Source organism: Carcharodon carcharias, chromosome 15 (assembly GCF_017639515.1).
Source record: "Carcharodon carcharias isolate sCarCar2 chromosome 15, sCarCar2.pri, whole genome shotgun sequence".
Taxonomy (NCBI): domain Eukaryota; kingdom Metazoa; phylum Chordata; class Chondrichthyes; order Lamniformes; family Lamnidae; genus Carcharodon; species Carcharodon carcharias.
In genome coordinates, this window is record NC_054481.1 from 28,526,290 (window position 1) to 28,540,763 (window position 14,474).

Here is a 14,474-nt window from a genome sequence, read left to right on the forward strand (position 1 = left end):
AAGGGGCGATGGTTATATTCTCTCTTGTTGGAGATGGTCATTGCATTGCACTTGTGTGGCATGAATGTTACTTGCCACTTGTCAGCCTAAGCCTTGATTGAAGTATATAAGATACTGAATGGTCTTGACAAGGTGGATGCGGAAATGATGTTTCCTCTCGTGGGCAAGTCCAGAACTAGGGGGCACTGTTTTAAAATTAGGCAGCACCCTTTTAGGACAGGTGAGGAGAAATCTTTTCTCTCAGAGGCTTGTGCAACTTTGGAATTCTCTGCCTTAGAGGGTGGTGGAGGTGGAGTCATTGAATATCTTTAAGACAGAGGTGTATCTATTCTTGTTAGGCAAGGGAATCAAAGGTTATCTGGGGTAGATGTGAATGTGGAATTAGTAATACAAACAGATCAGCCATCTTATTGAATGGTGGAGCAGGCTCGACAGGCTGAATGGTCTACTTCTGTTCCCATTTCACATGTTCGTATGCCTGGATATTGTCCAGGTCTTGCTGCATTTGGATATAGACTGCTTTGTCATTGGCTGTACTCCTGTCTGGACACACTGCATCAATATCAGAGCCTGAAATAGAGAATATTTTAAGCAAAGGACAGAGATGTAAAAAATGAAACTTAAAACTGATACAAAATTTTCTCTACATGAGTAACTCGAGCCTACTATCTAAGTTCTCTCTTGCTAGTTTGATGTACACTTTCATTGTTCACCTGGAAACACTCTGGGACATTCCTCACATTAAAAGCACTGCACAAATTCAACTTGTTGTTGTAAACCCATCTGATCCCAGTTTGATTCCTGGTCCATGGTGATTTAGCTAATTTTAGCTGACTTGACTATCCTCAATGCCCCACATCAGTGCCTTATATTTTCCTCAAGAGTCCTAAAGCAAATAAATAATTAAATTGTAGTCAATATTGTTGTGAAGGCAAGTGTAGCAACAAATTTATTCATGGCAAAGTCAGACAAACAGCAAATGCTAGTTGAGGGAGAAATGTTGGCCAAGACATGGAAAAACAGTGTATTTAGGTCCACACAGAAAGAATGGCATCATTGCTAGTGGAATGGAGTGAACCTTACCAGGGAGTCACAATCTTCAGTGGAAAAACTTAAGAATGGAGGACTGGATGTAAGAGACAGCCCAGGCATTGGGTGCAATAATCAAGCAAATTGCTGCAACATGTAAAAATTATCAGCAGTGTGCTGTGTGAAGTGGCTTTCTTCTGTACTGTAAATTATTTATGTCATACTATTCACAAACATTGCATAAGTGTGAATTTCATTTTCTCTTAAAAATAAATCTAAGCAAAAAAGCCCTTGTTTTTGCTTTTCCTCAGTCAAGTTCACAATCTCAGCTAGGCCATCAGGGAAAGCCGAGAATGTTCCTTGTTGTTGAGGAAGCAAAACTTCCAAGAATCATCTCTATGTCTCAGCCTTGCTCCACTTGTCCTCCAGCCTCTACCTTCAAAATGGTTCCAACTGAGCAATGGAAATTGAACCAGCAGGAAGGGAAAAACACAAAACAAGAAGGCATAATCTTAAAATGCAAACCAGGCAATTCAGAAGTTAAATCAGGAAGCATTTCCTCACACAAAGAGCAGTGGAAATCTGGATTTGTCTCTCCCGAAAAGTTATGGATGCTGTGGGTCAATTGAAATTTTCAAGGTTGATTTTTGTTGGGTAAGGGTATCAAGGGATATTTGATTCAAGGCAGGTAAATGGGATTGAAGTAGATCATGGATGATTTGTAATGGGATGGTGGAGCAGGTTCAAGGGGCCTACTGCTTCTATGTCATGTGCCAGGAGCCCTAGAATGATCAGGGAAATGTCACATTGACTTCACATCCCTTGGGCAGAATTTTATGGCTGACGTGTGGGTGGCGGAGCCCACATGTCAGCACTTAAAATGTTGCACGCTGACGTCATGCAAGCGTCCCGACGTCAGCGTGTGGCATTGCGATATTTAGGTGGGCAGGCGAGCTATGAAGCGCAACGTGTGACTGCCATTAATTAAAAGCCTTGTTAAGGCCTTTAACTCAGCAATTGACACCAATTTTGAGGGGCCTGTGTGAACTTCAGCTCGGCGCACGGGCCCAACGGGCAGGCGGTTAAGTGATTTTTTTAACAAAACTCATCCACGGGCGGGATATGTGGGCTCAGAGGGGTTGTTCGTGTTTTTTCTGAAGTATTTAATGCAGAAAGTTGTTTTAAACTTGCCTGTGTGATTGTTAGCAGTTCACATCGATTTCCAAGAGCTTTTTGTGTACTTTGAAGCTTCAGCTCAGCAGTCTGCAGACAGTAATCTTTATCGGGCCTGCAGCTTTCCGGAGGCCTCCATTTAGCCTGGGTATGGGTTCTGACATCTCTACTGGAGGCAGCTCCTCTGAGGAGGAAGGGAGGGATAGAATAAGGAGGAGGCCAGGAGTGGACAATCAGCCTCCAGGGGAAGCCACCTTTGGGAGGCCAGGCGCAGGCACAAGGGGCGCAAGAAGTTGTCCAAGGTAGAAAAGGCCACTATCCTGCTGCTAGGGTATACAGGCGGCGAAGCAGCTATCTTAATATGACTGAGGTGCAGTGTCAAAGGAGACTCCGTCTGTCAAGGGAAATAGTCAACTATATCTGTCAGATGATTGGCCCTGAGATCTCCCCTAACTGTGTGGGTGGACACCCCATGCCAGCGGCTCTCAAGGTCACAGTTGCTCTCTACTTCCATGCACCTGGCTCCTTCCAGGGCTCGGTGGGTGATCTTTGCGGTGTTTCCCAATCAGCTGTACACACTTGTGTCAGGCAGGTTACAGACACTCTGTTCAGATGGGCATTGACCTTCATCTACTTCTGCTACAACCAGGCAAGTTAGGCACAGCGAGCCAGAGGCTTCATGGCCATTGCTGGCTTCCCCCACGTCCAGGGTGCAATAGTCTGCACATCAAGGTGACAGCAGGTGAGCCCAGTACCTTCATCAACAGGAAGGGCTTCCACTCCATGAATGTGCGGATAGTGTGTGATCACAGGATGCTGATTCTGCAAGTTTGTGCAAGGTACCCAGGCAGCTCCACGACGCCCACATCCTCAGACACTCCCAGGTGCCGGGGCTCTTCAGTGCTCCGGCTCGGCTGGATGGTTGGCAGGTGGGTGACAAGGGCTATCCTCTCAGAAGGTGGCTCATGACACCTCTCCGCCGTCCAAGAACAGAAGCTGAGGAGCACTACAATCGGAGCCACGGCACCACAAGAGCTGTGGTGGAAAGAGCCATCGGTCTTCTCAAGATGCGCTTCCATTGCCTGGACCACTCCAGTACGCCCCAGATCGCATCTCTGTGATAGTGATAGCATGCTGCAGAGTGCAATCTTGCGCTGGAAAGGGGGGATGCAGTTCATGATGAAGACCTTGACGCACTGGATGAGGCTGCACATGATGAATCCAGCAGTGGCTCAGAGGACGAGGAAGCATAGAGCGATGATAAGGTGCAGCACGCCGACCCGCTACTACACCAAGGAGGCAGGGACACCCGGGACAATTTAATCCAATGAACCTTCAGCTAGCTCCACACACATCGATCAGCAGGAACAGCATTGCCTAGCGCTTCCACATGTGGCACTTAGTTACAGCTGATGAGGTGGAAAATGTAGCACCTAAGAGCTTAGGACAGAAACATCAATGTCCACTCAAACGCTCATGAGATGTCTGTGAAACAAACAATTGCAGCACAAAGGAAACACCCTCTGCCATGGTCAGAAAAGTGTACTTTATTCAGTCCAACATAAAACACAAATGTCGCTTTGACATACATAACTACTTTTTTTCTAATCTAGGGCCAACACAAAATCACCAGTGACATACCCGTGGAGTGTCTAACGTGCCTTATGCTTTCGTTTGCGGCTGCTATATCTAGGTGCCGCCCCATCGCTTGGAGTGGCTTGTGAGACAGCCTGCTGACTTTGCTGTCCTGTTGTCGTTGACCTTGGTGCGCGTCCTCTGGCCTGTGGAGCCTGTGATGGCCTCACCTGGGAGGGACTGGCCAGTTCCAGAACTGGCACCTCCCTGCTGGTTGCAGCCTCAACAGATGCAATGGTCACTGGCAGAGGGGCGGAGGAGCTGCTGCCCTCATCCAGAGCGCCCTGAGAGGAGCCTGCAGAAACGACAGGCAGCTGCTGCGCCGTCGTGAGGTCACATTGGACCTCCCTGCTCACCGCAGATGCATGGGCACCGAGTGGTGACACTTGGTGCCCAGAACATCTCTCACATTGGGAATGACCACCTGTGGCCATTACTGCTGTGAGGGCTTGTAGGTCAGAGCGTAACCCAATCAAAAGAGTCTCAATCTGATCGAAGCTCCTCTCCATGAGAGTTGCCAATCTCTCAGTGGAGGAAGCCTGAAGCTCTGTCCTGAGGTTCATGCCTTCATTGACACTCTGCCTGGACTCCTCCACCACAGAGACCAACTGAAGCACACCCTTATGCAACCCTGCCAGATGCTCTGGCGCATCCTGCTGCTTGTCCTGCAGTTGCTGCATTGGTGACATCTCCGGAGGCACATCATCACTGCCGGGCTCAGCATGTGCCTGGTCCCCTGCAGTCCTCCAGCTGCTGGTGCCATCGGCACTCTCTGTCCGTGCCATCTCCTCCAGCGATTGTGAAGTGCCCTCTCCATTGTGCCCCGGGACACTAGCCGACGTTAGTGACAAACTGAAGTGTTTGTCGCTGCACTGGTGCCTGGCTTGTTGAAATGATGTGCCACAAGTTGCAAGTCTTGGCCCTCAGGTGTGGAGGGGGGTCTCTGGATGTGTTGGGGGCGGCCATGCGATGGTGATGCTGAAATTAACAAGGACAGTGCATCAGTTAGCGTTCAGTTAGTAACACCTTTCATCCCTTTCCCCCCCAGCCTCATAAGTCGCTCACCCTTCAAGAATCTAAGAAGATGAACATTGGTGGAGTGGTAAATAGTCAAGAGGAGGCCCAAACATTACACGCACATACAGACAGGCTAGTCAGATGGCCTAAGGAATGCCACATGGAGTGTTATGTGGATAATGTTTGGTAAGCACTTGGGCAAGACAAGCAAGGTACGGGAATACATGAGTAATGGTAGGACCGTGGGAAATCATGACGATTACAGGGACCTTGCTGGGCAGACCCGTTAAAGTAGCAGAACAGGAACATAAGCCTTTAACAAGGTCGAAGCCAGACGTGCCTTCATTAGATGAGGAATAGAATGTAGGAAAAGAGAGGTTATGTTGCAAGTGTAGAAAATATTGTCACGGCCATATCTGCACTTCTGCGTTCAGTTGTGACCTGCGCTTCATGGGAGGGATGGCATTGGAGTGGGGAGAGTGCAGAGGTACCTGACCTGGATGCATGCTGGCCTGCAGTGATGAAGAAACATTGCAAACAATTGCGACATTTGCCGTGGAGCACTGGAGATTGACAGGTCACACTGTTGACCTTCATACCGTTATGAGGGGCATAAGGCAACATTTCCCCTTGGCACAGGGATGATTAACGTGGTGGCATTTATTTAAGTTGAGTGCCATGAGGTTGACAGGTGAGGTGCTGATCACCTTTTGGACAGAGTAATGTGGGACGCACTGGCTGAAAGGGTGGTGGAGGAACGAACCCTCCTAAGATGCAAAATGTCTTTGGATGTGCAGCAGTGATACCATGGCATATTAGGCCATGGGGATAGTGGTCACAAATGGGATAAGGCGACTTTGGAAGGTGCTAGAGATGCACTTCCTCAAGGGGCCGAGGGACCTTTGTGTATGATCCACACATCTGACTGTATCAGTCTGTGAATGAGCAGTGTTGCAGCATTAACAATTGCAACAACCATCAGTGCATTGGATGGTGGGGAGATGGAGTGGATGGGACTGTGAACCTCAAATACCTGGCTGCTGCATCCCAGCCTTGCTGACACCTGCCACCCTGGCTGCCTGCCTCCTCCCCAGCTCCATGGCCTGCTCCTCATAGATGGTGAGGCGCTGCAGCACAGTGTGTCCACCACCAGTCTGCTGGCGCTCCCTCAGATTGTGCTCTGTTTTTGCCTGCAGAACAGAGAAGAGGATTTATTGGGGCTGATCGCTCATGTACTATGCATGTGCACGCCGCACCCCAACCACAGTGGTCCATCTGAGGCCTCCAGCAGCTCCTGTCCACACTACTATTGATCAGTCCCCAGAAGATAGTATGGGCTGGTCGCAACCCCCTCCCACAACGGCCACCTTGGACACATTCGGCGTCCATCACTTTGAATAACACATGGGTCTTAGCGCCCATGGCAAGGAGGCGCGATTAGGTGTGGCGCCAAGGCCAGCAGATGGAACTTGGCCATGACACCTTGAGGCTCCCCTTCCACCATCTCATCACCATCAGTAAGACATGTGTCTAGCTGCATCACCTGCAGGTTGCCCCCAGACTACTCAAATGTGACAAACACCAACATATGCTGCAGGGAGAACCCATCTTCTCAACCACTAAGGCTGATGTAAGCATGGTCAGTATCAGTTTGCCCACCCAGCGTGCGCCAAATGCCCAATGCAGTAACAACGCTAAGACATTGCGGAGTCGGGGTGGGGTGGGGGGGGCGCTTAAAGGCTAAGGCTACCTGCTGGGTCAAATGGCCAAGGCTGACATGGTACTCACCCTTCCAGAGCGCAACATATTGTTGAATCGTTTGCGGCACTGTGTCCCAGTGCGCCGCACATCGTCATGGGTGCTTACAGCCACCGCCACCTCCTGCCATGCCTGCCTGGTGACGTGGGCGGCCCTCCTCCTCCCATCCTCTGGATACAAAAATCCTGATGGTTGGACACCTCTTGGAGGAGGACAGCAAGGCAGGCATCTGAGAACCGAGGGGCACAGTAGCCTCCCGCTGGCCTACCCTGCAGCCTGCCCCCTCCTCTGCCCTCAAACCAGCATGTCCTTCTCTGTAAGTGGCCATGGTGAACTGCCCCAAGGAGGCTGCCTGGCCACTCTTTATACAGACTGTCGGTTCCCCATTGGAACCGGTGGTCTGAATACGCCCACCGCCGATTCGATTTTCCCGCTGTACACGGGAGTTGCAAACCCGCTGGGCAGGCCTTCATTGGCCTGCCTGTACAAAATGGCAGTGCGGCCCATTTTGGTGGCGGCATTCAGCTGCCCGCCCGCCGCCAAGTCGGTTGGGCCCGCCCGACCATCAAGGGCAAAATTCAGCCCCTTATGTGTTTTTTTTAAAGTTTTAAAAATAAGGAAAGTTTTAGATTTTGTTTTTTAAATTTATGGGCACATGGAGTTCTCCCTAGTATGGAACAGCCTGTCAACAACAATACAGTAATGGCTGATACCCATGATTCCTACAAGGAATCAGTGTCTTCAGGAGGGAAGGAAGTTGGGGAAAAAAAAATCAATGTTGCAGTATTATGATATCTAGTTAGATATAAACAACACCCAGAATGCCATTTTACCTCCACTGTGCAGAGAATGGAAATAACTTGCATTTTCATGGTGCTTTTCACATCCATGGGATGTCTAAGAGCATTTCACTGAATTTTTTTTTTAAGTACAGTCACTGTTGTAATACAGCAAAATGCAGAAGCCAATTTGCACAAAGAAACATTCCACAAACAGCAATGAGATGAATGACCAGATAATCTGTTTTTGACATCATTGGTTGAAGACTAACATTGGCTAGGACACCAGGAAGAATTCCTCTGCTCTCCTTTGAAATAGTGACATGGGATCTTTTACATCTACCTGGTAGGGCAGACAAGGCCTCAGTTTAACGTCTCATCTGAAAGATGGCACCTCTGACAGTGCAGCACTACCTCAGTACTGTGTTGGGAGTGTGAGACTGGATTTTGCGCTCAAGCCTCTGGAATGGGAGAAGAGCTGAGAATGTTATCATTGATCCAAGGCTGACACAGAGTGAATGCTGTTCTAACAAATGTTTGGAGTGGTGATTCAGAGCAATTAAAATCAAGAAGTGCTGTTCATTTCTGATATTTTCCTTTCTCTTTGTCTGCAGATGAAGGAGATGAGACGGAGGTGGAGGTGGAGGAGCAGCCTCAGCTACTGCTACCTTACAGAGATCGATCTCACATTGACAAAACTCTTCGACTGAATGAAAAGACTCCATCTGATGATTACACTGGTAAGTCAACTGCCGGGGTGGGGAAGGACTCTGGCTCTGCACATGTATTAGAATAGTTTCTGGAACTTTCACAAATGCATAATATGAAAAACCTGCAACCTAAATAAAGATTCAAAAAGGCGGACAACTCAGAAATAAATAATTACTCTGAAAGTGCAGTGGAAATGAAATTTTACTTAAGTTGCAGTTACACATAACATTCCTCCACTTAAATTGGAAGTTTCAAGCAGAAATGCGAGTATTTAGGTCACAAGAATTATTTTCTACAGGTGTCTAGGCCACAACCACTCCAAAGAAGTTTGATTTTTGACATTTGTTTGGTGCATTTTTCAGTATTTTGGAATCTACAATGAATATTATTACTATTACATTTTATTTAAATGTAAAAATGTAAAACTGAGCCTTTGCTCAGTTTTCTTGGAATTCACTCATTATTTGCCAATTGAATTTTTTAAATATAAATATTTTTAAACAACTTCCCCAAGCAACAGTAGATAAGCCCCAAATTTCCTTGGGTGCTTTCCTATTATTGGGATGTGGGGGACTCATCATCAGCAGGGTGAAATGGAGCCGAATCCTCCTCTTCTGTTTCAGTACTGTTTTCAGCCCAAAACCTGTTTTTTGGGGAAATCAGAGAGATACAACCTGTTATGAGAGACAGAAAACAAAGATCCAGCCTGTTACTGAAGATGTATAGAAAATCTTATTTTCAAGAACATTCCCGAACTCCATTTTCTCAGAAAGTAGTGAATAAATCCATCATTAGCTGCTAGCATCGTTTTCAGAATATCTAGATCCACCATTACTCCCATGCAAAATGCTGAATGTTGGGTAAACCAGTATCTTAGGTGTGATAAGCAAGGCTTTTCAGTGCAACTACATGTCACAGACCAACGTTCAAGGCTACATTTGAGTCGTCAGCTTTTCTGCAGCTGTTTTTTGGTTCTGGTTAGTTTTCCATGTTGGCATGTATGATGCAGTTAGCCACGAGCCTGATTAGCGGTGGTGTGGGTGAAGAATCTTCTGGAGATGTGGGGGTTAGGAATATTTTGGGGGTGTCAGGCAATTTCTGTAGGTTTGCTTTATATCTTTGAGAATCAGAGAGCATTTATACAGAGCAGTGGGGTGGAGTCCATTGGAAGGCATGTTGAATGTATGTCTGAAAGGCAGTGTTATTGGTGGACTTGTCAAATATTTCTCTCTGTTTTTTCTTGTCCTCCATATGCATTTTATTGTGTTCCCCATCCCACCCCCTCACTAGGTGTGCTACAGCGGTTACGGAAGATATACCACACTGCCATTAGACCCCTGGAGCAAGCATATAAGTACAATGAGCTCAGACAACATGAAATCACAGGTAGGACTGGAGGAAAATGCATTTGTATGGATGTTGAATGAAGATGTGGACTATAACAGGACCCAAAAATGTGACAAAATTAAAAGAGTTAGTCATACTATACTGTTGACTTTCAAACAGTATAGGGGTGGCAAACATTGTAAAATCTACTTTCTAAGTAAGGAAATCAGAGTTTCAATGATATGACGGTGTCAAAAATGAAGCTTTATCACCCACTTAAAGTGGTAGCCACATAATTAATATTTAATTCGTATAATTTGCTATTAGTCCTGTCCCTTGTATCCCAGAAATGTTAACACCTGAAGTCAATGTCACTGAAAAGGAAAAGCAGTTAAATGTGAAAATTGTTGAAGTCATACACTGTTGTGTTAGTTATTACTAGTGCACATTCCATGAAGCTAAAGTCCAGTAAAGTGACAGACAGTGAATAACAGGTCTTAACAGTCAAGCAAGATTGCTGCCATATTGAGTGAGATGTACTGTTTATGATAATTTCACAATATCTATGGTTTAATCACTTGACCTGTCTATCAACATTTTGACAGGAATGCATATTTGATGAAAACCAGGTCTAGCCAAGATTAGCAACAGAGCCCCTGACTGCCCATCTCTTAAGCCTGGCTTCTGCATTATTGATTGATTCTAAGGCATTGGCTGATCAAGGGGTTTAGAGGATGTTGCAGCCTACTAGAAGGAAGCTGTTGCCAGCTACAAATGAACCTCAAATGAGCTTATTTGGGATATAACTCCCTAGAGCCCCCCTTTGTTAAATATATTTGAGATCAAAAGCATAGTCTTATTCAACATTGGGTGCATTTCTGTGCCCAAGCAGCTTTTGTTACTGATGCTAGCTGTGGTGTAGCTCTGAAGCGTGAAGGAGCAACAATGTAGGTTAACAGGGAAAATATGTGGATGGATACCAGCGAAGTCCAGAACCCGTGGCATGTGACTGGCAAAACATCTCATCAAAAAGGGCGACCTGTAGCTATTCAAACACATCTGGTTCTTGTGGCCGAAGGATTGCAGATAATGCATCCTCATTTCTTTGCCAATTTGTTCATATTATGCGATATTGAGAAATTATGAAATAATTTCTAAAATGCGGCTCATGTGTCAGAATGTTAAGTAAGTGCTCATTGTTAAAGTGGAGAGTAAGACAATTCGTCCACTCCTATGCAGCACTTTCTCAATACTGCACTGGACTGTCGTTCCGACTGATTATGCGTTCGTGTCTGGAATGGAACTTGAGCCCACAACCTTCTGACTTCGAGGCATGAGCGCTACCGACTGAGCCCACAGCTGTTATGACAGGGGAGCAGCACCCCTGCCTTGACATCCTTCCCCTTCTTTCGCTCAATCCTATAAAGCAGTTAATTTATCTCCCAGTTTCCAGATCTGATGAAGGGTCTCCACGGGACATTAATTTGTCCTTTACTCTTTCTCCTGTTGCACTCTTTTTAAATCCAGATTTCCAACTGTTGCTTATTTTGTTAATCTCTGTAAATCTGTGCTATTTGCCATTGATGTTGAATTGAGTTTGCGCCAGTAAACAGTATTAGGTTTTATTCTGAGAAATACTAGTTCCAACCATAACAGTTTGATCTGGTTTTCACAGATGAAAGTATTATCAGTGAACCTGTTTATTTTCAGTTTTGATATGGGAGCAGATCCAAGAATAATCTGACTCAATGTTTGCAGTCAAATGACTTCTGTTTTTATAATCATAGTTATTTGATTATAAAGCAGCACTCCAGAAATGATGATTTAGGGATGTAGTGCTGAAACACACAAATGTTTGCCTCAACCCATGACGCACACATTCTCCCTACATTCCCTAGTTCATTCTTACTGTTGATTCTGTGAGCAATTCCCTGGTCTCTTCATAATAAATTAGTTTTCAGAACTGAAATTGTTGAACTAACTGCTCAGCTATAGATCCGAATGATTTTCAAAATTAAAGTGAAGATTAGAAATGACGCAGGTAATGACTTGTGTAGGTGAATGCACTGGGTGAGGTAGCACTGTCAGGAACTCGGCTGCTGCTGACTTAGCCAATGTCAGTCAAGGTAACAACATGGGAACTAAAATTGTTTCAGTATATTTAGGCTAGGGAAGGAAGGTGGGAATTAGTGTGCGGTTCTGTCCTTTACTGTTTTACGACGGCTCATGTTGGAAAATGTATAAGTGTGGACGTTGGATGGAAATCTGGACTGTGACCGTCTCAAAAGGACAGAAAAAGACCGCAAAAATTTAAAAAATTATAGTCATAAAATACTATTGATTTCTAACAGGGATGTACAGGGATTGTAAAATCTACATTCTCAGTAAGACATTAGGACTTCGATTATGCAAGTGATTGTGTCAAAAATGGAAATGACATTTTAGATCCTGCTGAGTTCTAATGTCATTTATTTACATTATTGATAGCATCATGGGTGCTTCTTGATGGCATAATGATCCCGAAAAATCATTCAGCTAATTTGAGACGCAGTAGGCAAGTGTGGGTGCTTCGTTTATCGGATGAAATACCTGAAAATTAAGTTTTATGCACCCGAGATAAACAGAATAGCAGTTGGAGTTGCTTCAGCGAGAGAAATTTGTGCTCAGATCGCTAGAACCTGTAACAACATTGTGACAGAAATCACTGGACACCACTTTGACGTTATATATCTTAACATAAGAGCGTACGAAACACTTCGAGAACATGAAGTGTGTTGGTACACACAATTTTAAAAATGAGCTGACGAATTTGAGCATTTTGAATTATTTCCGTAGGATGGAACATCAGGGATTTGGGGGCGACAGTGGGGTGGGCGGGTTGTGGGAAGCAGAGAAACATCAGCCAATGTTCCTGCTGCTGATGACTCCAGTGACTGTTTCTAGAAAGTGCGAGGAGAGAACTGCATGGGTCTTGACAACGTGACGCTTTCCACAGTTAAATATTCTACAACACGTAAGGACCAATAATGTGGACCATGCGCAGGGTCTGTGAAACAAGCTCTGGCTCCACTTACATTCAGATGAGCCAACTTTTCATGAGAACGCAATGGCAGCTCGCTTGAATATGTAGATATACCTCCCAACGTTGAGACTGTCAGGCTGGCTAGGCTAAATAGCGGTTGGCCATTTTGGGCAGCAATGAGAATGACATGTGAGAAAACTGAACCTTATGAGGTTAAACAGCCCAGTTACAAGCGACATGCTCTTGTAGAAGGTCAGAGATGCTCAAGAATATTATTTTAACATATGTTCAGTGCCAGTGGGCTTTGATTACTTTTGTGTCTCAGGCATTTTCCGCCTGCATTGCCCTATGTTCATGGCCTCGGGCACAGAGAAGGACTCGGGGGCGCCTGGGTTATATTATTGACCTTTTAACTGTCCATGGAAATCTCAGATGCTACCTGGCCGATTTTACCCCTGCCTGATCGACGGAAACGGGCCAGGCAGTTAAAATTGCCATAAGTGACTCACTCACCTACTGCTGTCATACACCAGTTCCTCTGGTTCCAGTTTTAACCTGGCCTTCTGAGCATGCGAGAGGGACAACCGCTGGAAACCTGCAAGGTTTTCCTTTAAAGATGCAGCTTGGGATCCGATCATTGGGGCACGGACTGCTACGTTAACTAGAGGCCTGCGGTTGTGGTTTTACACCAGGACAGCTAAATGCGAAGTTGAGTCAAGATCGAAAGGCCAAGTTTTTTTACTTAAAAATTCCTTGGGGATCCTTGAGAAGCAGGATTCTTCCTCTAAGCCACGTCAGCTCAGGCCTCCCCCTACCCTAGGTACCCTCCCCCAACTCCTCTCCAACTACCCCAATCGCAAGGCCGTCTTGAAATTTCCTCTTGCATCTTACCGCGGTGCCCTTCCTTTGGTCCCCAGTGGTAGCTTCTGCTGCATGGCGCTGCACACCCGCCTCCCAGCCAATTTCCGCCGCGAGTGGGATTGGAAGGGGGGTGGGGGTTCTCACTGAGACTTTGTCGATGACGCCTGGAAGTTAAAATCTCCTAAACCGCACAATGCCAAGAAACGGACAGTTTGACTCCCACCTTGGTCCCCATCCACCTGCCCCAACACCACCCCACTCCTCCTCCACTCGGCTACCCGCACGACTCCTGGTCCCCAGTTAAAATCAGGACTTATGTTTCACTTGAATGTTTCAACTGGTTGCTCCAACACTGGTTCATAATAGCTCATTTGAGAAAAACTACTCAAATTTTAGAAGTTGTGATAAACACATAAATCTTGCACATAGAAAGGAATAACATGTTTAAATGTCTCAGTTTCCAACTTCCATGTATTTGTTTAACATTTTGTTGTCACCATTTCTGCTTCTTTCTTCTCTTTCTCTTTCTTCACTGATTTCATTTCTTTCCTTTTGCTTGACTCCACTCACTCTGCCTTTTTCTTCCCCTCCCATCTAACAGCCTACCCAGGACGTTCCATGAACTCATTCCAAGGTTGGTAACATTATCTGCCTCTTGCATGCTCAAGCCCAACATTTTAACTATTAGAGGGCAAAAGGCAGTAACATAACTGAGCAAGCGTGCTACTTGGTTGGAGAAATGCCATTGGAAAGTGACAGTTAAACCTCCGGCGGCCAACAGCTTCTGCTTAAATCAGGCTCCATCTATCACATTTCCAGGCTACTCAGTGTTTCTGGTCTGTCAGTCCCATGACGCTCATGCTCAGGGTCCCTACCAATCTAAAAGTACGCAGGGGCTTAGTACTTACTTTGATGTTGTGGCCAAAACTTGAATAACATGGAAGAATTGGTTTGAAATCTCAGAATACTGAGCAAGTCCACACACACAGACAGCCATGAATAAAGTTTGACTATCAATCTAGGAGGACTTGCTTTTATCTCCTCCCCAACCTCCCCAGTCTCGGCATTATTATGTAAATATAAGCAGTCATTTTATAATGGCCCAAGAAACAAGTTTTTGCAATAAATTGACAATTCCCTGTTCCCAGTAACAAAACATCAAT

General features: G+C 45.7%; 1 protein-coding gene across 2 annotated transcripts in view; it reads left to right on the top strand.

Annotated features, from left to right (window-relative positions):
• srl (sarcalumenin) overlaps positions 1–14,474 on the top strand; it is a 33,841-nt gene that overhangs the window by 3,967 nt on the left and 15,400 nt on the right. The window contains exons 2-4 of one of the 2 annotated variants that reach the window (XM_041207459.1): positions 8,006–8,131; positions 9,393–9,488; positions 13,913–13,945. In XM_041207459.1, coding sequence (XP_041063393.1) covers positions 8,006–8,131; positions 9,393–9,488; positions 13,913–13,945 — 255 coding nt within the window. The remainder of the gene's footprint in view (positions 1–8,005; positions 8,132–9,392; positions 9,489–13,912; positions 13,946–14,474) is intronic. The other variant, XM_041207460.1, reaches the window with a different exon arrangement.